Source organism: Anolis carolinensis, chromosome 2 (assembly GCF_035594765.1).
Source record: "Anolis carolinensis isolate JA03-04 chromosome 2, rAnoCar3.1.pri, whole genome shotgun sequence".
Classification (NCBI taxonomy): domain Eukaryota; kingdom Metazoa; phylum Chordata; class Lepidosauria; order Squamata; family Dactyloidae; genus Anolis; species Anolis carolinensis.
The window spans coordinates 33,480,547-33,503,820 of record NC_085842.1 but is presented as its reverse complement, the minus strand read 5'-3'; the positions used below and the strand labels follow the sequence as shown (position 1 = coordinate 33,503,820).

The window sequence follows — 23,274 nt, the reverse complement described above, 5'->3', positions numbered from 1 at the left end:
CCCCTTCCCCTTCCCTCTTCAGGGCAACCTACCTGCAGGAGACGGTCAGCTCCACTTTGGTGGCGGGGACCCTGGACGGCGCGGGCTCCAGCTCCCCCGGCGAGGCCATGCCGTTTGGCCGGAGAGAGGCAAGAGAGAGAGAGAGAGAGAGCCAGGCAAGGGAGCGAGCAAGGCCGGCAAAGACAAGGAAGGAACGAACGAGGGCCTTCCTCAGGCGACGGCGGAGGCGAAGAAGCGCTCCATGGGGCAGGCAAGGCAAGGCAAGGCAGGCAGAGCTGTGCAAAAACAGCCGAGCGAGCGAGCGAGTGAGCGCGCGCGCCGCTTTGAGACTCTGCCTCTGACTCTCTCTCTCTCTCTCTCTTCCAACGGTTTCTGCCTCGCGCGGCTCTCCCGGGCAGCACGTGCGCCTTCGAGGGGAGGGCCCGGGCCCGAGGGGAGGGGGCTGAAACTTTTCCCCGCCCTTGTCTTGCTTTCTTTTCCGTCGGAGGAAGAGCGCTGTCCCAGGTGCTGACTGGCCTCTCTCTTGCTCTTCTTCCTTCTTCTTTGCGCTTCCTTCTGTCTCTCAGTTCTTGCCAAAGCAAGCATCTCTTCCAAGGCGTGGGCTGGCCCTATTTATAGCCCAGAGGAGAGAGAGAGAGAGGCAGAGGCAAAGGAAGGAGGGCGCAGGAAGAAGCCACCCCGGTAAGGCCCCGTCTCAGTACTTCCATTGACAATATTTACAGATATTAGTAGGCATGGGCCAACTTTGGCCCTCTAGGTGTTTTGGACTCCAACTCCCACCATTCCTCACAGCCTCAGGCCCCTTCCTTTTCCCCCTCAGCCGCTTAAGCGGCTGAGGGGGAAAAGGAAAGGGCCTGAGGCTGTGAGGAATGGTGGGAGTTGGAGTCCAAAACACTTGGAGAGAAGGCCAAAGTTGGCCAAGCCTGCTTTATGTTGTTGTTTATTCATTCATTCGCTTCCGACTCTTCGTGACCTCACGGACCAGTCCACGCCAGAGCTCCCTGTCGGCCATCGCCGTCCCCAGTTCGTTCAAGGTCAACCCAGTAACTTCAAGGATACCGTCCATCCATCTTGCCCTTGGTCGGCCTCTCTTCCTTTTTCCTTCCTTTCCCCCCAGCATCATTCTCTTCTCCAAGCTTTCCTATCTTCTCATTATGTGGCCAAAGTACTTCATCTTTACCTCTAATATCCTTCTCTCCTGTGAGCAGCCGGGCATTATTTCCTGGAGTATGGACTGGTTGGATCTTCTTGCGGTCCAAGGCACTCTCAGGATTTTCCTCCAACACCACAGTTCAAAAGTGTCTATCTTCCTTCTCTCAGCCTTCCTAATGGTCCAGCTCTCACATTCATAGGTCACTATGGGGAATACCATTGCTTTAACTATGTGGACCTTCGTTGCCAGTGTGATGTCTCTGCTCTTCACTATTTTATTGAGGTTGGCCATTGCTCTCCTCCAAAGAACTAAACATCTTCTAATTTCCTGGCTGCAGTCTGCGTTTGCAGTGATCTTCGCGTCTAGAAATATAACGTCTGTCACTGCCTCCACGTTTTCTCCCTCTATTTGCCAGTTATCAATCAGTCTCGTTGCCATAATCTTGGTTTTCTTAATAATAATAATAATAATAATAATAAGTTTATTTGTATCCCGCCTCCATCTCCCCCAAAGAGGACTCGGGGCGGCTTACAGCAAAATCAAAATACAAACAATGATAAAATATAAAACATCAGGACAAAAACAAAACCAATAAAAAAAATATACACAATAAGTTAAAAAACACAACGCAGAATTAAAACATCAGGTTAAAAACAATGAGGTTGCAATAATGGATAAGCAAAGTTTTCTTGATGTTTAACTGCAACCCATCTTTTGCACTTTCTTCTTTCACTTTGGTAATAAGGCTCCTCAGCTCTTCCTCGCTTTCAGCCATCAGAGTGGTATCATCTGCATATCTGAGTTTGTTAATGTTTCTTCTAGCAATTTTAACTCCAGCCTTGGATTCCTTAAAGCCCTGCACGTCACATGATGTATTCTGCATACAAGTTGAATAGGGAGGGTGAGAGGATACAGCCCTGCCGTACTCCTTTCCCAATCTTGAACCAGCCTGCTCTATGCTATACTATAAACTCTGCATTGACTTCCTATTCATATTGGGATAGAGGCCAAATTAACTTGATCTAAAAACAGCTTTGCAAATACAATATTATTTCTTCGATTTTGGCACCGGTTGCTTGAAAGTCCCAGTTGCTTGAGTTCCTGCTGAGAGTCAAGTGTGCGTGAATGTACAGTAGAGTCTCACTTTTCCAACATAAACGGGCCGGCAGAACGTTGGATAAGTGAATATGTTGGATAATAAGGAGGGATTAAGGAAAAGCCTATTAAACATCAAATTAGGTTATGATTTTACAAATTAAGCACTAAAACATCATGTTATACAACAAATTTGACAGAAAAAGTAGTTCAATACGCAGTAATGCTATGTAGTAATTACTGTATTTACGAATTTAGCACCAAAATATCACGATGTATTGAAAACATTGACTACAAAAATGCGTTGGATAATCCAGAATGTTGGATAAGTGAGACTCTACTGTATATGTATGTATGTATAGGTAGGCCCGTAGCCAGAATTTTTTTTGGGAAAGGTTGAATTTTTTTCCACCCTGAGATGATTTTTCAGGTCAGTGTCTCCTGATCAAAAAGGCACTGAAATGACCACTATTATGCAAAGGTTCTTCACAGGTAATAGGTCCTGAATCATTCCTCCCTCTTAAAGCTGGTTCTTGTTGGCCACAAAAGACAATAGTGTCCACAATTGGGAGAAGTTTCTTTCCTTTTTTCTGCTTCCTTCTTTTTTCCTTAATCACAGTGGTTCCCATTTTTATTTTTATTTTTATCAGGGCCTACTTGACCATGGCCCACTCTCCAACATTAGTACCAAAAGGGTTACAAATCAGTTTTTGGTCAACGTTAGATTTGGTTTGGTTATTTGGTGCTCATTCAGAAAATTGCATTGGATAGACCACATCAGCTCTAGTTTCTGATATAGAACATATGCCATCCAGCAGTCACCATCTGCTCGCCCACAGAAATCTTTATTTAGTAATCTAGCGCTGATGTGGTCTATCCAAGCTCTGCAGAAAGTAGCAGGCATAAAATCAATAAAATAAAATAAAGAGGAAGGAGGTTCATGGACCAGAATTTTGTTCTTGTGGTCCACTGCTGGGCCAGAGCCCACAGATTGAGAACCACTGCTTTATCAGATGACAGGTTACATCAAGACGTTTACCATTGTGAATTAGCAAGAATTTTTCAGCCAACCATAAGTTGTTCTGATGGTACTCTAGTTTTTTTGTGTCTATTGAAGACTTTTATTGCATTCTTCCACCACACAAATGGTTTAGCAACTAATCTGATGACCACCTTTACCCCCAACTTCTCTTCCAAACACCACACTGTACTTACAGAGTGCACCTTGTACATGAAATGAGTAAGCTAACCAGGGAAATCCGCTGAAACATTTGGGTTGAAATCTTAGGTGTCGTTTTTATCCAAAAGAAATACATATCCTGGCAATGGAGTCTGTGGATTTTGCACTAATTGAGCTTTTGCTTGGTCATCAGAAAAAGCCTTGTTCATATAAAGTCCAAGATCTAACAAGCTTCTTACTCCTGTTCCATTGCTTCTTTGGTAGGGCTTCGATGAGATGAGCCAGTGGTAGACACCTCAGTTTCCACAGTTTCCTGTTTCCACCTGCAATCCAGGTCAAATCCCCATTTTGTCCCGTCCCGTCCCATACCTTAGGCTTTGCCTGCTGGCTACATTTTGGCAGATTCCACTATGGTTGCTTCCATTATGTCAGCTATTGCTGCTATTGCAATGTAAATTAGTAGAAAGGTAGGTAATAATAGTGTGAATAATCAAAGTTTGGTTGAGATAGTGCTTGAGATAGTTCTGGAGGGACTCTAATTTTTGCTTCTCATAGATTTGGCATGGGGATTTGGTTAACCAGTAAACATTAATGAGTAAGCCAGCCCGGTGGCAGGGAGTCCCTGATGGTACAGGGAGTTAAACCACAGAGCTGCTGAACTTGCTGAATGAAAGGTTGCTGGTTTGAATCCATGGAGCAGGGTGAGCTCCCACTGTTATGCCCAGCTTCTGCCAACCTAGCAGTTCAAAAACATGCAAATGCGAGTAGATAGTACAGAATAGTACTACTCTGATGGGAAGGTAACAGAGCTCCATGCAGTCATGACCTTGGAGGTGTCTATGAACAATGCTGGCTCTTCGACTTAGAAATGGAGATGAGCACCAATCCTCAGAGTCGGGCATGACTAGACAATGTCAGGGCAAAAGCAGGTTTATTTTTTTTACCTGAAAAATATCAGGGGTGGTTTGAACCCCTAAACTGCCCCCTTGGCTATGGGCTTGTACATAGGAACACAAATGCTTAGGGCCTGTTAACACCCTAATGCAGCCCTGGTTGAGTTTACTGTTTTAAATTAGATGTACGTGTGTGTGTGTGTGTGTGTGTGCGTGCGTGTATACATACATACACACACACACACAAAGACACAAGCTGTCCCTGAGTTACAAATATTCAATTTACAAACGACTCATAGTTTAGAACAGGGAAGAGACAACAGGGAGAGGAATCCCCCCAGAAGGGGAATCCACTCCTGAAAGACTTATAATGGGGAAAATGTTTCAGCTGAAGCTTTCTTACCAATCCTTGTTTCCACAACAAGCCTAATTTTTCAAAATCCAATTCTCACAGGGACAGAAAGTGAGGTGAAATCTTCTGAAGAGGGGCTCAGACAGCAAAACAAACACCACAGAGGTGTTCACCCTTCTCTGTGCTAACCAAAGCTTATGTATATGGCTGGAGTTACACCTTAAAAAGTACCTGTTGTAACTTACATACAAATTCAACTTAAGATAAGAACAAACATATAGAACCTATCTTGTTCATAACTTGGGGACTGCCTGTATACACACACAAACACACACACACATGCATATCTAAATCTTGAATTCAAAATGGAAACAATAAAACACAAAATAAAATTATATATTTTAAAATAAACAAAACTAACTGTATGCTGGCAAGCAATGTTTATTTTTTGTATACTTCCGTTATTTCTATTTTTAAAGATTTCTCTTGTTTTCCTAACTGAAAAGTTTTTTGTTTTTGTTTTTTATTGTGGGAGCCCCTATTGGGGAATCTGGTTTGGCTGCACTGTTTGCAGTCCTGGACGATATAGTTCATGGCAAATCTGGTAACGGGAAATTTCTCCCCCCGCCCTTTCTGGGCTTGTCATAGAATCAGAAGAGACCCCAAGGGCCATTTGGTCCAATCCCATACTACTATGCAGGAAAATACAATTAAAGCACCCCCGACAGATGGCCACCCAGGCTCTGTATAAAAAAAAACCCTACAGAGGCGGAGACTCTGTCACACTTTCAGGCAGCATATTCCACTGCTGAATAGCTCTTACTGTCAGGGCATTCTTCCTGATGTTTGGATGGAATCTTTTTTTCCTGCCATTTGAATCAATTGCTCCATTATTTTGTTTCACGGTTAATCCAAGCCTGGGTAAAACTGGTAGTTGGGAACTGCTTTGGGGAACTTTTCCCCAAGACATCAAATTGAGAAAAGGAAGGTCCCATTGCTTTGCCTCACTGACTGCTATGTTCAGGGAACAAAGGGGAGAACAGATTCAACTTCCTTTCTTCACGGATTACACTGTTAAACAAGCTGCACAAGAGTGTAAACCTTTGCAAGGAGCTCAAAAGGATCTCCTGTTTGTATCCAAGAATTTTAAAAAGTGGAGAGGAGGAAGACAGTACTCCACTTTTAAACAGGTTTATAAATAAACTGGTAAGGGGAAAGGTTGGGGTTCTTGAATATGAGGAAATCCAGACTGAAATTGTCACTGAGCAATGAAACTCAACTGAACCTCTCTCTGCTCCATCTTCCTCACAGGGTTGTTGGGATGATAAAAGTGACAAGAGCTATGTAGGCCACCTTGTGCTGACTAGAGGGAAGGGGGAATACACATGAAACTCAAAACAAATCCTATTACAGGCTTTCAAGGCAGAATGCCACTAGTACACGGACAAGACAAAATAATACTTCCATTATCCAGTCAGTTTTTCATTCCACATGGATTTTTATGGCAAGCTAGTCTTAACTATTCCCATCTCCTGTGCCACTCTATTTGTTTTTGCTTTCACAAATCAGATTACTTAAATCATCCCCATTTTTGTCTGCAAGATGGAAAGAATTCAAGTCCGCACTGGTTATAAAGACTACAATGAAGTGGTCTCCAACAGTAAATGCTCAATTTTTTCTTTCTCTGTCCTGTCACACAAAGGCATACTGGCAACTGCTGCTTTTGCTGACCCAGCTAATCCTAGGTTTTGGGGAAATAATACCATAGAATGCTACTGACAATAATAAAACTCAAATAAAATGAAACCCTAAGCTGGAAACTAAAATAGAGCAGTACATCTGATACACACGAAAGCTGTTTCATAAGAAATGGGCAAAACAAGATTCATGGGTCATGCAGGTTAAGATCCACTGGTATCAACACCCTCTTTATTACCTTTCCTGGAAGATAAACATCCCTTATCTTGCAGATTACGCCTGTATATTGCACTATCCAAATTTATTGGGGGGAAATGTAGAAGAGTCAACAAAGCATCACAAAAAGAGATAATATCTTATATTTTGTCTAGTTTGAGTCTTGGTAGCAAGCCATTCCTACAGTCAGACTTCCACAACCAAAAGAACATGGGCATGGAGCAGAGAATTTGGTTCCTGAAAGCCTTTTAAAAAATAGAAAGTACAGATATGCTGTCCAGTGAGATTTCAGAAACCAGAGGAAAGTTTTGCCCTAACTGGGTGGGGGCTATTTCACCCCTGTCCTTCCCTACCAAAACCCAATATAAATCCAACAAAGTGACAAAAGGTGCCGACCTATACATAAGTGCACAAGCTTGATCAATTCGCATGTATTTATAGAGGTCACAAAATTCAGATATTTTTGGTACAGGATTTGGATTGCCTGGGGCCAGAACTTTAATTTTGAGCGCACAGCCTGATTAAAGCCAAGAGAGTTTTTGCTTCAGATCTGCAAAGGAGTCAGAATGAGAACTCAAACTTCCCTTGGCAAGTACACACTCCCCCTTAAGGGTTCCCACTTTAAGAACCAGGACACTATGTACGGCATTCCCAGCCAAAGCCTTTCCACAGAGTTCACCAAGTCAAAATGAAAGACAGTGCATAAAGGCATGAAGACAGAAACAAGAGGATTGGGTATTTTGACACATTTTACTGTGGTGATTTCACAGAGCTCGCTAAGCTCTACGTGAATGGGGGTGAGCCCCCTTCCCAGTTTTCAGTGGAAACCAGCTCAGCCCAAGGCCGCTGAGGCTACGGCCACAGTCAAATGGACCCGGAGTTGTTGTCAGTCAGGCAGTGCAGCCAGCAGCCTAAGAGAAGAGGTGGGCCAGAGGTCCTGGCCGAGAACAGAAGCTAGCACTTGGGCTCTCATGGCTTTTAGGTTCCTTCATTTTTCGGACTAGAAAGCAACCTATCTGAGGTGGTAGTGGTGGTGGTGGTGGTGATGACCGCAGGAGGAGTGTCAAAGGACACTGCTTCCTCTGAGTCCAACGCCTCGGGCAAACTGCTCCAGAAGGCCACCAATGGCTCCTGATGGGCTAGGCGACACAGTCTTCAGGCCCACTGTACTGTGATAGGCAGCCAAGAATGTCGAACGCACTTCTTCCAGCCGGGATTCCCTTTCCGTCAGCGTCACCAACCTGTAAGGGCAGAAATAATAATAATAATAATAATAATAATAATAATAATAATAATAATAATAATAATGCAAAAACTCTGGCACAAGCCAGCAAAGGTCGTCCCAATGATGGATCGGCACACTGAGTGCAGTGTCAAAAGACCTTGGCCTGCACTTAAACACAATTGGCACTAACAAAATTACCATCTGTCAGCTGCAAAAGGCCACCCTAGTATTCATATCTGCACGCTTTATTCACTGATGCATCACACAGTCCTAGATACTTGGGAAGTGTCCGCATGTGATCCAATACAATAGCCAGCATAGTGATGTTGTTTGTTGTGTACTAATCTTGTTGTGTATCAAATAATAATAATAATTTATTTAATCACCATAATAATCACTGGCAAGCTTGTAAGGTGTTCAAAGAGCTTCATATAAAATTCATAGCATGGACTTAAAAAAAAAACCCCAACCCTTTCTGCTAATATATTGTTGACAGGAATATTTTGATTCAGCACATGTTCAACTCCCAGAACTCTCCAAAAGTGTAGGAATGTGAGAGTTCAAAGTACCTAGGAAAGCAAAAGTTCCCCACCCATGTGGGTAGGAAATATTTATCTAAGGGTACTCAGGAGGGGTGATATTTGATGCTGAGGACCTTGTAGCCTACAGCTTAACTTTTTACCTACCATCTTGTAAGTGACAAGTTAAATATAGTATATTTACTTATTGTGCACCAAGGGCAATCAATACGTCATTATCAGCTGGCTCCCCATTCTTCTTGGGGCACAGCGAGATGAGGAAAAATACATGCTCAGTGTCTCAGGCACAGTCTCTCTCCCCACCTTTTATCGTATTCTACACCTGTCAGGAACCTCATCACACTAGATTAGGTATAGTAGAGGGTGCATCCACTTTAAATCGTTCTGCAGAATTCTGGGGCTTGTAGGTTTAGGGAAGAGGCCTTGAATATTTTCAGCCAGAGGTCCTGGGCCTCCCCAAACTACAAATCTCAGAATTCTGCAGGAGGATTTATACTGGATGCACATTCTTTAAAGTGTAGTGTGATGAGGTCTAAGTGACACAGTATTATACACTCATAAACTGGGCATTGAAATTGGCCGACTGAAACATTCCTACAGCCATCAGATCACTCACTGCAGCTGCTTCTGGGACTGCCTTCAGCTCCATGCCATCGCATTGCCCCCTTCCCGCCTCAAGTACTGTTGAGCTTTTATGGCTCAGATTAGAAGTATGGGCAGAAGGCAAAAGGAGTCACAGCAAGGGTAGGAGAGAATTAGAATGTTTCAGCTATATAGTTAGTGCTTTCAAGAGGAAAGTGTGGCAATGGTATCGCAACAGAATCACTGCCATAAAAGGCATTCAAGAAGATCAGACAGCCATCTCCATTTGAATTCACCTCTTGTGGTGCAAACAGCTGAACAGCCCTGGTTAAGCACCATGGTCCAAGAAGGACAAGAGGCTCCATCCTGGCACCATTTCCTCCTCTTTACAGCACCAATAGCGCTTAAGATTGCACCCCATCCTTGCTTGGTTCCTGTGCCAAGAAGGAACCTCAAAGCAAAGATCAGGACTGTGCCAAAAAGTGGGAAAAGTAATTGTCCTTCTATCCCAGTTTAACAGAAGCTGCTGAGCTTTCCCCTTCACTCTAAAGCCCATTCTAGCTCGGTGCGGTGAAGGCTGCTGTGTTCTGCTGTCTGAGCTCTCATCAAAGTGCTTTTGGGATAAAGCCTTCTGGCCAGGAGTGCCCTATTAGTAACAGTCCTCTGGTTCCCGCCTCCTTGTCCGCTTTCTCCTCCTTCAGCCTCCACCTCCCATCCTTCCAAGGGACCCAGGCTGAGAGCACAATTTCCAGGGAAGGGGGGTTAGAAGGAAAACATGAACATCAAGGGTTTCCGACTGTGCCTCCTGGCATGGAGCTACTCCCCTCCCCATATCTCCATTATGTGAAGACAAGGAGGTACAAGGGAGATGCTTCATGTAGAGTAGGCCATGGTATCCCCTGTGACCCGTCTCCTTTCCATCTGATCTATGTATTTAAAAGGGGGAGGGAAGAGAAGCAAACAAGACTTTCCAGATGAGAGCAGCACGAAGGGAGATTACAGTTCAAAGGCATCTGTTCTGAGCGTCTTAAGAAAAACAATCTTTGTCGTGCATGCACGCATCTCTCTCTTTCTCCCTCTCCCTCCCTTTTTGCCATTTCTCTCAAAGAGAATAAGACATTCCTTCAAAAAGGTCATCCCAAGGGCATGGCACAAACCTGCCCATTAAGAATTCTCTTTCATCTCCCCAGTGTTTCACAGGCTGGAAACTGGCACTGTTAATTTGAATAGAAGTGGGAGAAAGCCACCCACTGCCATCAGCTTCGAGTCCGGAAACAGCAGCAAGGGGATATGGCAGAAAGGCTTGGGATGAAAAACAAAAACAAACGTCCAAACAAAAAAGACAGCCAGCCAACCTGGCTGTTGAAGTAGCCTGCCCGCCTTGTGACCGAAGACAGCCAGGAGAGACTGACAGGGAAGAAAGGGACGATCCATCATCTTCCTCTCTGCCACACTATGGTCAGATGGAACTCCTTGTCACAAGACTGAATTTTTGACATAAAAAAATAATAATAAAGGAGTGGGGGCTGCATACGTGAATGGGAAACTTCACAAAGCCAGAAATGACAGCCATATTGCTATGACATTCCAGTGGACAAAGAAGATGGAGAAAGAAGCCCCAAGCTTGCTGTTTAAATCTCCCTTGCTAAGGTGATTTTAGGAGAATACTGTTTTGATCAAGGGAAGAATCACTCTATTCAGCTTTGGTCCAACCTCAAAAGAATCATGTGTCCAGTGCTGGACACCACAATTTGAGAAGGATATTGACAAGCTGGAACCTGTCGAGAAGAGGATGAACAAAATGGTCAAAGGTCTGGAAGCCAAGCCCTATGAGGGAGCTTGGAGAAGAGCAAGTTGAAAGGCAACATGATACCCATATGTATATATTTGAAGGGATGTCATATTGAGGAGGGAGCGGCCATATCTATCAAAACATCAAAAAGTCTTTAGACAAAAAGGCATTCAGATGTACAAAGAGAACCTCCATGGCCGTTCCAAAGAACACAGAAAATAAAGGTCCGAAGACTGAAAAATGAAACTAGGACTGCAGTCCTATCTTGCTTGCTTGGGATTAAGTTCCACTGAAACCAGCGGGATTTAATTTTGAGTAATTATACAGAGAGTTGGGATGCTCATGGCTTTGTCTACTGTATCCAGCTTCCAGTCTTCAGTCCAGCAGCCCCATGACTCCATCTGACACCATGCAGGGAAACTGAATTCAGGATTACGTAAAACTTGACTTGCCCACTAATACTGATTCAAGTCTTCCTGTGCTGGTAAAGTTGGATCTGAAACTATACCCTGCACAACAGGCATCTGTAGACCAGAAGGCTTGAAAAAAGAGAAATCCTTCTATCCAAAGCATCTTGATAAGAATTCAACAGCACAGAATATTGATTGTCTGGCACAGAAGAGTCAGAGACAATTGGTTGAGAGGAAGAAAGAGGATGAAGGCGATAAAACGAAAAGATAGCACAAGATGTGTGTAAGGTGTGTAAGACAGTAAGTTTACTATCTGGGTAAGACATGTCCTAGCTCATGCTGAGAGACTATTTCTAAATGCTCCATGAGCAGAAGTCAGAGCTCCCTCCAAATGTTTTAGTATATCTGGGATTGGGCATCTCTTAAATCCCACAAATGGAGAGGAAAAGCCCAGTATCAGCTTAATGAGGACCGAGGGTGTTCAGTGGGAAAACATACTGACTGAGAGTAGGATGAACAGAGAAGACCAGGGTGAGAGTCCGTAATGAATGAAATCACTCCAGCCATTTTTTGGTTCCAGGGCACCACTTCTGCATTCCTGAGAATTCTTGAAAAAGCTTTCCAAGCAATTTCATGGTTTTATTCTGACTTGCCCTGTAACTTTGAGTGCTTGCCTAGGGTTTACGTGGGGCAATGGTTTACAATATGCACACAAAGCTTTGCCTTATATTCCCTCCACTGCATGCCTTCTCTCTGGTAGATAAAATTTCAGAGGCTGTCATCGGAAGAATCAAACCTTAATTTGCATGTTGAGGCAGGACTCTCCCACTTCGCTGAAGATAAGGTAAATGCATTCAGGCATGAGTGCATGCACAAGCTAAAATGGGAAGGGGTCGCTCTCTCCTTTTCACTATATCCCATCCAATTCCAGCCACACACACACACACACACACACTCACAATCTCCTGGTGATGAAGGAGTGATCCCAGCTTATTTGTGTCACTACAGATGAGCCAGCGGCTCTTCTTTAGAAACTCCCAAGATGCAAACAGTGCTATCAGCAGATTACACAAGACTTTGGTGTAAGCCTCGGCTGCAGCCACATGCTGTTTCCTCTGTAGAACTACCCATTTACTGACACTGCAGCTTTCCAAACTGGATGGTGTGTTTCTAATAGGGAGTGTGTGTGTGTGGGGGGGGGGGGGGGGATATAACACGGCTTCTTGTTTAGTGCTTGGAAGAAAACCAAAGGCGTTGTACTTGTTCGAACTTGGGATTATGGGTTTCCTTGTGGTGGGGTGTTGAGTTTGTCCAAAATATTGGTAGACTCCTGCTTCTCTGCCATCTTTATTCTTCTTTCATAGAAAAAAGAGCTGGCTCATTGATGGCAGTTACAGATCACAACAAGCATAGCTTCTGGAGATTTTTTTTAAACCATTGCCCCAAATATGTCTCAGTCATAACACTGGAACTCATGATAACCAATGAAATTCATCTGCAGTGGAGTCGAGGACTGAAAAGAAAACTTTAAACCTCATATCATTTGCATTCACTCTTGCTGTCTCTTTCTTTCACACCTTGAATGGCATCTGTAAACATCCCACCTTCGCTACCTTGTACCTGGCTATATAATACATACCCACACCCTTCCTAATAAGACCATTGCATACATCTGACTGACAGTCCTGCCTCACAAAACTATATGCTGTAGTCTTATCTGCTGATCTTCAAAGAAGTCAAATGACACTGTTTTTGATTTTGCCAAGACACAGGTATGTCTCTTCTCGTTGCACAGAATTCAGCACTCAAAATGCTATGTTGGTTGACAGCTCAGAGGGCTTCTTAAAGGAGTTGCAACCATTCATGGCATCTTAGTAACCATTTTACTGTAAAAGACAAATGTGGAGCTTGTTCCCAAAAAGTACTAAATCCATCTGAACAAATTTTATAGGAATCGAAAAAAATGTGTCGTGACTGCATTCTTTGCTATAAAATGAAAATAAAATTTCAAGCTTTGTACTGCAGTGATTTGGTACATTTTGGTAGTTTTCATCTGTACATAATACAGTAGTTTCACTTATCCAACATTCACTTATCCAACATTCTGGATTATCCAACGCAGTCTGCCTCCCATTCAGATCCACAACTGTTTCTCTAGGCAGCAAGGACTGGACCTTTTACACATTTAGTTTCTGACAATGTGTTACTGTAAGTTCTTTTTATGCAATTCTATCTTTATTTGTAGTCAATTTGTTAGTAGCCAATGGTTTTGTAGTCAATGTTTTTAATATATTGCGATGTTTTGGTGCTAAATTCGTAAACACAGTAATTACTACATAATTTTACCTATATTGAATTGCTTTTTCTGTCAATTTGTTGTAAAACATGATATTTTGGTGCTTAATTTGTAAAATCATAATGTAATCTGACGCTTAACAGGCTTTTCCTTAATCCCTCCTTATTATCCAACATTTTTGTTTATCCAATGTTCTGCCAGCCCGTGGGCTGGATGCAGCCCTCCAAGGTCATTTACCTGGCCCCCACCCTGAGTTTTAGACTTAGGCTCACCCAAAGTCTGAAATGACTTGAAGGCACACAACAACAACAATCCTAATTAACTTGATTATCTCATTAGCCAGAATCAGGCTCACTCTTCCCATTGAAATCCTGGTAGGTTTATGTTGGTTAAAATTGTTTTTATTTTTAAATATTGTATTGTTCTTTCATTATTGTTGGGGGGGTTTTGCGCTACAAATAAGAGATGTGCAGTGTGCATAGGAATTTGTTCATTTTTTTCAAATGATAATTCAGCCCCTCAACAGTCTAAAGGATTGTGGACTGCCCCTTTGCTTAAAAAAGTTTGAGGACCCCTGCCACAGACAGTTGAACTGAATGGCTCTTTTGGTCTCTTCCAACTCTATGATTATGCCAAGTTATATAAGGGACATTGTATATAATGAGACTTAGCCACCCCCTGATGTTGGTATCTATAAAGAGTGCTGGAATAAAAGCTCAAGGGCCCACTGTATGGTCACTTATAAGCAGAATGGCAATACATCACTGGTAGGAAGCCTCAACCTCTGACTAAAAGCAGCCTTCCTGGACCTTCCCAAATAATCCCACCTTCTTCCCTCAAATACCGTTATGGTAGTTCCCTAATTTCTCCATTATAAAAAGCAGAAATACCTCTTCTAAGTCTTAGTTACTTGCAGTAAGAGCTTGAAGTTATAATAAGCTAGGATTTTGCTCCCACCTTTTTGCTTTGGCCACACTCACTGCTGGCATAACAGTCTCCTCCCACTGTCCCTTTTAGAGGTTCTCCCCCCTTCTTGCACGTACATATGCTGGTACGATGCCTAATTTCTAAGGAGAAGAAAACATCAAAGAACTGCTACAACCTACCTGAAGCCGTGAATCAGGCTTCCTGGACCTGATGCTCTTGGAAAAACTGGCAAATTATCCCAGGCCATCATTCCTCCTCTGTTTTCAGGGACAGGGTCTTCAATGCATTAAACACCTCTAGCCACATTAAAGACTGGCCTACATACATCTTTCCCATTTACAGTCTGCTGGGGAAAAATAGAGCTCCTCACTTTCTCAGGTCTTGAATTAAAAAGTATAGGCGTCATATTCTGCCATTTCAAAAAGACTGACATTCTGCTCCTTGAACTCACTGGCTCCTTTAAAAATCCTTGCTGTTCAGAACACAGCAGCTGCTTCCCTTGTTGCAAGACCCAGGCTGTGGCCATTTGCCCAGCTGTAGGAGAATGAGAACACTGGCAGCTGAGAAGCTACAGAAGAGATTGGGGGGGGGGGGGGAGAGGACGGGGGTGGTGGTGTAAAGTGGGAAAGAAGGAGGTAGGGAGGTAGGGAGGGAGAGCGCAGTATGTTGCCTTTAGCTATGGTGGGGAAGGAATCAGACATGTGGAACCCCAGAATGTAGTCTGATCCAGAGCAGCGGTGGGGACTTCAAGGTTTAGGTGGCCACGCTGACCTCTTAAGGAGTCCTTGGAAGGCCACCTCCTTTGCAAAATAAAATTTAAAGTACAACCATATGCTCCTTTGATACCCCTGGGACTCACCTCTCTCCCAGTATAGAGGCTCCATGTCCTTAGTTGAATTTTGCTCCTGAACCAGGAGAGCGAGAGAAGGGAAGAGAGGTGCTTAAATTGCCCTGCATTTGTACTATTTCTTCCCTGCATATTTATTTCCTCCCACTGCTGGGCAATTTGCTTTTAGTTGGGAATATGGGAAGAGAGCCCCCTAATGGTTCAAGCAGGCTAAACCGCTGAGCTGCTGAACTTGCTGACTGAAAGGTCAGCGGTTTGAACCTGGGGAGCGGGGTGAGCTCCCACTGTTAGCCCCAGCTTCTGCCAACCTAGCAGTTCAAAAACAATGTGAGTAGATCAATAGGTACTGCTTCGGCAGAAAGGTAATGGAGCTCCATGCAGTCATGCCAGCCACATCTCCTTGGAGGTGTCTACGGACAATGCCGGCTCTTTGGCTTAGAAATGGAGATGAGCACCAACCCCCAGAGTCTGAACGACTAGACTTAATGTCAGGGGAAAACCTTTACCTTTTATGGGAAGAGAAACAAAAGTTAGTACAGCCAGTTTTAGGACAGATCTGGCAGGCAGAAATGAAGCATTTAGGTACTGTATTGCTGTTTACTTTCCTGATTGCTGTTCAAAATCCACGCACCAAAGCATCTGGAAATGTACAATTTCCTACTTCAGTTATCTTAGGACACATCATTCCCTGAGTATGGACTGAGCTTGTAAAGCATTAGCCCTTGGTGCAAATTCTTTCAAGCAAAAAGGAAAAAAAAGAAAGAAAGAAGAAAGAGAAGAAGAGGAGGAGGTGGAGGAGGAGGAGGAGGAAATTATTTCCCTTGACACAAACTTTTTCTCTCTTGGGCTGGATCTACACTGCCCTATATCCCAGGATCTGATCCCAGATTATCTGATTTGAACTGGATTCTATCAGTCCACACTGCCAGATAATCTGGGATAAGCAGATAATCTGGGATAAGATCCCAAGATACAGGGCAGTATAGATCCTGCCTTGGTTATACACGCAGTAAGGGAACTTTCTCCAAGTCATCACCCTTTGAATGTGTTGGTCTGCAACTTCCATAACTCTAAACTAGTCTCAAAGTATGCAAAGCCCTCCAAATACTGATTTTTTAAAATCAGTTTGCTCCTCCGGATTTTGAGGGTTCCTTCCATGGGATCACTTATTAATGAGCTTGAAGATGTTTCTCTCTCCTGTGTGACTCGGTGAGAGTATCTGCCTATGTTGTATGTGACTGTTTGATGACTGATTGTTTGCAAGTACAAGACAGAAAAAAAGATCTGCGTATCCCGATTGTCTATTTGTATATATTGCAAGATTAAAGCCTCCAGATATTGTGGATGAAAACCTGAATCTGTGAATTTACTAAACAGTATGTGTAGATAAGATCAGATGCTGGAAGTTGGGTTCTGCTGATAGACGGGGCTGAAGAACATGTTTTTGCTGTAAAAGGACTGTTGCATTTTGCTTGCTTCTAGGACACTTGCTATCCAGCTTGCAGCAGTTTAGGGAGGTCGTGATTTGGAAACGATAACTCACCCATGTACTAGCCTCCCGTGACAATCCTTGCCCTTTGCCTGAACACCTTTCTTCAGAAACCTCCAATTAGAAGCATCCAACACACTGCAACTTCACACTAGAAAATGTAACCATGAATTACTTCTTAAGAGCAATTTATTTCTGTTATTTGTTAGTGTTTGAAAGATAACCCTTACAATTATGTGTTTTGGTAACTAGCTACATTAATTGGTGGACTATTTCTTGCTTTTCTATTTGTGTGTGAGACAGAAACTGTTAAGATCAGTATGAGAATGGTAGAATTTCTTCGCAGCTCCTTTCTGGAAAAATGCCTCTGAAAATGCCCTAAAAATAAATGTTACTTTAAATATGCCTTTGTTACATCCATGTTACTTTTAAAAAAATTAGCTGCATCGTAACCATGATGTTTATCACTTGTTACTTCCAAGCTCCCCTCCACACACTTACACTAACTCAGCAACACTTCAACTTACGGTGACCCTAGGAATGACGAGACCTCTAAGAGCCCCAATCATCAATTGCTTAGGTCTTGCAAACTCATGGCTGTAAATTTCATTATTGAGTCTATCCAACTATAATGTGTCTTTCTCTTTTTCTTCTGCCTTCCACCTCACTGAGCATTACTGTATTTTCAATGAGTCATGTCTTCTCATCATATGTTCAAAATAGGACTGTCTCAGTTTAGACATCTTGGCTTCCAGGGATAGTTCAGGCTTGATTCATTCTAGAGCCCATTCAATTATTTTATTAGCAGTCCATAGGAGATGTGTCCTCCAGCAGCACCTTTCAAATGGGCTAATTTTTATCCTGTCAGCTTTCTTCATTGTCCAACTTTCCATACATAGAAATCTGAAATGTTATGGCATGGATAACTTTATGTTAAGGAGCTCCCCATGGCGCAGCGGGTTAAACCACTGAGCTGCTGAACTTGCTGACTGAAAGGTCGGCCGTTCGAATCCGGGGAGCGGAGTGAGCTCCCGCTGTTAGCCCCAGTTTCTGCCAACCTAGCAGTTCGAAAACATGCAAATGTGAGTAGATCAATAGGTTCCGCTCTGGTGGGAAAGTATCGCGCTCAATGCAATCATGCCGGCCACATGACCTTGGAGGTGTCTACAGATAATGCCAACTCTTCAGCCTAGAAATGGAGATAAGTACCAACCCCCAGAGTTGGACTAGACTTAATGTCAGAGGAAAACCTATTCCTTTACTAACTTTATGTTGTTGAATGATATATTTGTACACTTGAAGAACTTATCTAGTTCATATATGGGGGGGGGGGGGAATCACTATACTGAACATCCAAACTGCCAGTCAAAGGAAAGGTTTCAGTTTATCATGTTTAAGTACCACTAACATCTTGCATGTTTCTTTTACTAGACTACCATTCTCAACCTCTGCCAGACCCAAGAAGAAAGGATTTTGAAGAATACTAAAACCATTCCAGCCTCAGTTAGTGGGAAATTCTGAATTCTGTGATCACAGTATGAACTGGCTTAATTTCTCCTGGAACGCATTCAACACCATAGGACCAGATGGATGTCTGGACACTTTCACAGACTGACCCTAGTCAGCCGGTACAACTGTGTTATAATGAAAGCAAGTAACTTTATTCTCAAAGTACTTTGAAAATATGTCACAACAGTTCCAGATCTTTCCTCAGAGCAATAATGGGAACTGTGGCCTTCTAGATGTTGCTGGATGTGCAGTTGCTACGATCCTTCAGCTGGCTGCAGTTCTCAAGAATACATGGGGAGCCACATCTGTCTACCCTTTGCATTAATAATCACCAGGTTAGCTAACTACAGAAGGCCCTGAACTTGCCAAAACTCAAGAAAAAAAGCTATTTGTCTACCTCACAGCCACCAACTAGGTGATGCCTATCTCACAGCCATCAACTAAGTTCAGCAATGATGTCAGACAATTACTAAATGGGATTCACAGCAAGTCTTCTTCTAGTTGTGTTCCAGCTGCCTGCCTACTCACTTCATCTTCATTTGCCAAAAAAACCCAAAAAGTTTGCTAACTGGACTCTCCACAGTACAAAGGGACAATTTGGAACTACCTCTTTCATCTCCATATTCTACAGGGTGACAAACATCCCACTTTGAAATTCCCCATGAAATCTCTTGAAAATCTAAAGATTCCACAAGCCTCCAGATAATGGGCCATTATAACAGATTCCCCCCCAATCTCTGCAAAGTATAACAAGTTTAGCTGCTATCAGGCTAAACTTCAACATGATGTGATCAGCCAACAACATGAGAGCTGCTTACATCCTACTCCTGTCCAATTATGATACCTCAGTATGTCCTAGGTTTAGCCAATTACTGTCTCCTTGGGAAAACACTCACAGTTGTCTCATAGCTATGAAAATATGAGCTGTCCTGTTAAGGCAACTATATTGAGGTTTCACACCAATATAAGCCTAGCTTGCAATGAAGCAACCAGAAAGTTCAAGTTCTAATGTACTTGGAGTACCGCTATCAATTCCCAACAAGGCATTACCATTTGTCTGGCCAAACATGTCAAGGAAATGGAACAGGACTGGAGAACTGCAGGTGTATTGGTGTTAACTTCTAATTCCCACCAGCCTAACTACTGGACAGGCACGGCAGTACTAGTATTTCATCAACATCTAGAATTTCCAAGGTTCCTTGGAATAAGACTTGACTCATAGCAGCGCACAGGTAGTACATCTCCTTCATTCACCATTTTGAGCCACCATTTAAAATAAGCAGAGGAAATTAAGGCCATTTGCCACTTTGATCTTTTCAAAGATCAGCCCTTGACATGAATGCATGCGATTTAGATGCATGAATAGCGAGAATAGATGGATGAATCAATGAACAGAACTTGGCTGTATCCTGGCCTTCGAAGAAAAAGGGATCCTGAAGGTTTTGGAAGAGAGGACTAAAGAAAAACATACTTTGTGGCTAAAGAAGCACTGGTTATCTCAAGCTTGGCACAAATTAAATAGAAGGATGTGTCTGACAATTGCACCGAGAAGACCAAGATAGGGCAGGGAAGCTAGAGACTAGTGAATTTATCAATAAGAAAGGTACAAGCACATCAAGATACAACATATGCTCATGAACTATTTTTGGTTAATCAAATGTAAAGTCACTAGACATCCAGCTTTGCCATAGATATAGCTGCATCCTTGGGGCAAAGTCATTTCCATGCTCTCCCATCAGTTCTGCAGTAGCAAGAAAGCATGCCTTGCCTAGGGAAGAGCCCCATAAAAGAATGTCACACTGAGTTAGACCAATAGACCAGCAGCTAGCTTCATATGATCAAATCAAGCTCAACCAATAATGGCCCTTGAGGGTCTTGGGCAGAGGCTCTTCCAGACAGGCGAGTCTTGTTTCTTTTTTAAATGTTAAGAACTGAATCAGAAGCCTCAGATGAGCAAGCATGACTCTGTCCCCACAAAGTTCTGCCCACACTTACAAAGAACTGTTAGGGCGCTCATCCGGAAAGCTGTAAGGAAGGGAGGAATCTGTCTGCTCCTGTATACTGCCACTCCCTGTTACCATCTGCCAGCTGCCGAAGTCGGTAGAGATGGAAGATCCAGGAAGAGAGTGCTCAGCCGATCTGGGGCAAGGAGAGAGGAGATGGTGCAAGTCAGTGGCTTCATTCAGCAACTTCTGGCCCTTCTGCTACAGCCCCCATTGGCCCCTGGCCCCGCAGAATTGCAAGGATGTAAAAGCTGTGGCAGGTTGTAGAGCCCACGTCAATTCCTTCTATGGTGAAAAGATGATGAGCTTGATGTAAAGAGAAGGGACCCGAATCCGCAAGCCAGGCTAAACTGGGCCAAATCAAAAGTCCGTCATGCAGAAGCTGTGAGAGCTAAGAGCAATCCTGTCATAAGAACCCAGGAAAACTGATGCCATTCCCAAACAGGAGCCCTGACGCCACGTCATGCAAGCTAGTAAGCTGATCCAACACAAATGTGCAGAGCAGCATGGAAACAAACAAGAGGCTGGTGTAGCTGGTGTTTCTGGGAGGATGTTCAGGATCTTCTTTTTCCTGCCCTTCCCAGTGAGATAAGAGCAGTGTCCTGAAAAAATGGCCCTAATGTTGTCCACCCAGAAGATGGAGGTGGTACCCTCATGAGATACAGGGCTTTACGCAGGAAGGAAACTTGTGAAATTAGCCATTTAATGCAAAAAGTGACCCCGGAAGAGCAGAACAAAGAGAAAATGCCATCTCAAGGAGAATTAATCTTATTCTCATCTTCCTCATTCATTTCTCTCTTTTTGTCTGCGAATACATAGCTGGTGGCTCAAGGGTGACACATATTGCTGAACATTAAGCAGTGGTACAAGCTTGGTGATTTGGAAGTAATAAAGCTGCAAGGAGCAAAGCAGCATCCGTTCTGCAGCAGCAAGCTTATGAGAAATGCATTTTTTAGAAAAAAGAAAAGACCCTTCAGGCTACTGCTTTCAACTGGCACCCCAACAGATGCTGACATTTTGCAACAGCAACAGCCTTCCTTACCTAAAAGGTCATTTGGATGTGCAGAGAAAAATCTGGATTTTTTGTTTGAAAACTACCTTCAACTCTTGGCAAGCACCATCTCCTCCCTCTCCACTCCCCAAAGCCATCTGAGGTAAATGGTTGCCAACTTTGAGAACAGGAAAAAGCAAGAAAAGAGGACCAACCAGTCAACAGAGCAAGTAGGCCACCGGTTCCTCCAAAGGCTTTATATCTCAAAACACATCCCTTCCTTGTCTATTTCAACAAAGGCTTTCCACAGTAGTTTGTAATGCAGTGTGCAGAGCTCTCTGCTTCAGTCATTAGCACAGAACACAATGTAAGAACAGCTGAAATACACATCACATCTAACATCTTGCTTAGCACAATGACCAATTACACACCTCCAGTCAAGTGACAATGGCAAATCTGATGCCTTGACAAAACCCACTGGTAGACCTAGTAAACAATACTTCTTCCCTGTACTTGTTCACTGGCAGTAAGACCTGTTAGATAGTACACCGATTACTAGTTGTTGACAGCATATATATCAATGAATAGAAAACTACCACCCCAACTTTCTGCATACCAGATGCCAAAGATGAATTGACTGCTCTTCCTTTTCTCCTTTCTGCAGACAACTTTGGGGTGGTGGTGAAGAATAGTGAATTTGAATTGTAGAAAGAAATACAAGCACTAATGTGATAAATTCTTCGCCATTGCAATCCACAGCTGTCCTACTGGAATCCAGCTGCCTATAAACTGCTTCTTTAAGTATAACATATTGATGCAAAGTTGGAGGGAAGAAAAGAAATACCCAGAAGCCCACTTAGCTCCACTCTGAAGGTCTTTGTAGCAACTGCATCAATTCTCTTGTCACAAGAAAGCCAACAAGATAGGATGATAAGGATGTAGAAACAAGGAGTAAATATGAGTGAATCAGATGCACAAATAAAACAGAGTGAGTGAGATGGGCAACAGATATATTTGCTGAGGTCAGACATTAGTGATTCCCTGAAGCAACCAGCATAGATCCTTCCTGCATCGCAGTCACATCCACCATTCTTTTGCAGAGGATGTCTGATGAGTAACATGACAGGTCTGACCAAAATCTCCATGTCAATGCAAGAAAGGACCTGATAAATGGCTGGCCAAAGAGAAGGCGACTATTCTTGAATATGACTCACCAATGGTGTTACAGAGATAAAGGCAACAGGTGGGGTACATGAGACAGAGCACCACAGTAGGGTTCAGGAAAAACTTTGCAAAAGGAGGAACTATGCCCAAAGAAGTGAATGCGAAATACAGTCCCCATGATTCCCAGGGACCAAAGATTTTCTACAAACAATCCTAATGGCAAAAAGAACAGATGTGTACCATAAGGGGAAAAGTGATGCATGAACTCAACGCTCAGAGACTTTATCCTTCTTAATGCATAGATCCATGCTCTTCAGACAGTCTAAGGCCTGGACCTTCTTGGACAGACAAAATTCATACAGTCCAGTTGTCCGTAAATTTGTCGAATTGAGAACAGAACTCCGTAGAATACCAGCTGCCCAGAATGGAGGACAGGAAGGAGACCCAATGGAAATTTTTACTGGTTTCTTGGTCAGCAAAGCAGAAGTATGCGAGAGAGGTCAAAGAGAGTGAGTGAGTGAGTGTGGTCTGCATGTTCCCAATAACACAAAGATGTATACAAAATGAATAAAGGCTCAGCCAAGGAGATCCAGTAATAACCAAGGGTTTAACTGATAGCATTTTGCCTTTTCATTCATCTGTGCTGCCTAGAGAACTAACTGTTGCTTGGTAAAAAGAAGCTGAAGCTTTTGCTTTCATTTAGAAACAGAAAGGCTCTAGTCCTCATTGAGGCAGAGAAGAGTTGAGGGAGAACGATGCTAGAACAAGGTAGTTTGAGAACAGGCTACCAAGAAAGCAGGGTTTGTGCACTCAGTCAATCTTCCCAGGGTCTCTGACTTCAACCTTTAAAGCATACCTCCCTCCTTGCCTTGCCATCTCACTTTTCTCCCTTAAAGGCTTCTGAATTCCACAA

The 23,274-nt window shown here is 43.2% G+C and overlaps 2 protein-coding genes and 1 long non-coding RNA gene across 8 annotated transcripts in view; 1 reads left to right on the top strand and 2 right to left on the bottom strand.

Annotated features, from left to right (window-relative positions):
* cpne9 (copine family member 9) overlaps positions 1–444 on the bottom strand; it is a 103,593-nt gene extending 103,149 nt beyond the window's left edge. Inside the window, exon 1 of the mRNA XM_003217913.4 lies at positions 33–444. Coding sequence (XP_003217961.3) covers positions 33–109 — 77 coding nt within the window. The 5' untranslated portion in view covers positions 110–444. The remainder of the gene's footprint in view (positions 1–32) is intronic.
* Positions 427–22,972, top strand: LOC134297083 (uncharacterized). Its single transcript, XR_010003812.1, has 2 exons — positions 427–681; positions 18,126–22,972. It is a non-coding gene; the product is annotated as an uncharacterized LOC134297083 (long non-coding RNA).
* The window catches only part of mtmr14 (myotubularin related protein 14), a 96,747-nt gene continuing 80,791 nt past the window's right edge, over positions 7,319–23,274 (bottom strand). For 4 of the 6 annotated variants that reach the window (XM_008105550.3, XM_008105549.3, XM_062973739.1 and 1 more), the window contains 2 exons: positions 20,199–20,342; positions 7,319–7,828 (listed from right to left, as the gene is read on the bottom strand). In XM_008105550.3, the coding sequence (XP_008103757.2) occupies positions 7,651–7,828; positions 20,199–20,342 (322 nt within the window). In that variant the 3' untranslated portion in view covers positions 7,319–7,650. The remainder of the gene's footprint in view (positions 7,829–20,198; positions 20,343–23,274) is intronic. The other 2 variants (XM_062973737.1, XM_008105551.3) reach the window with 1 other exon arrangement.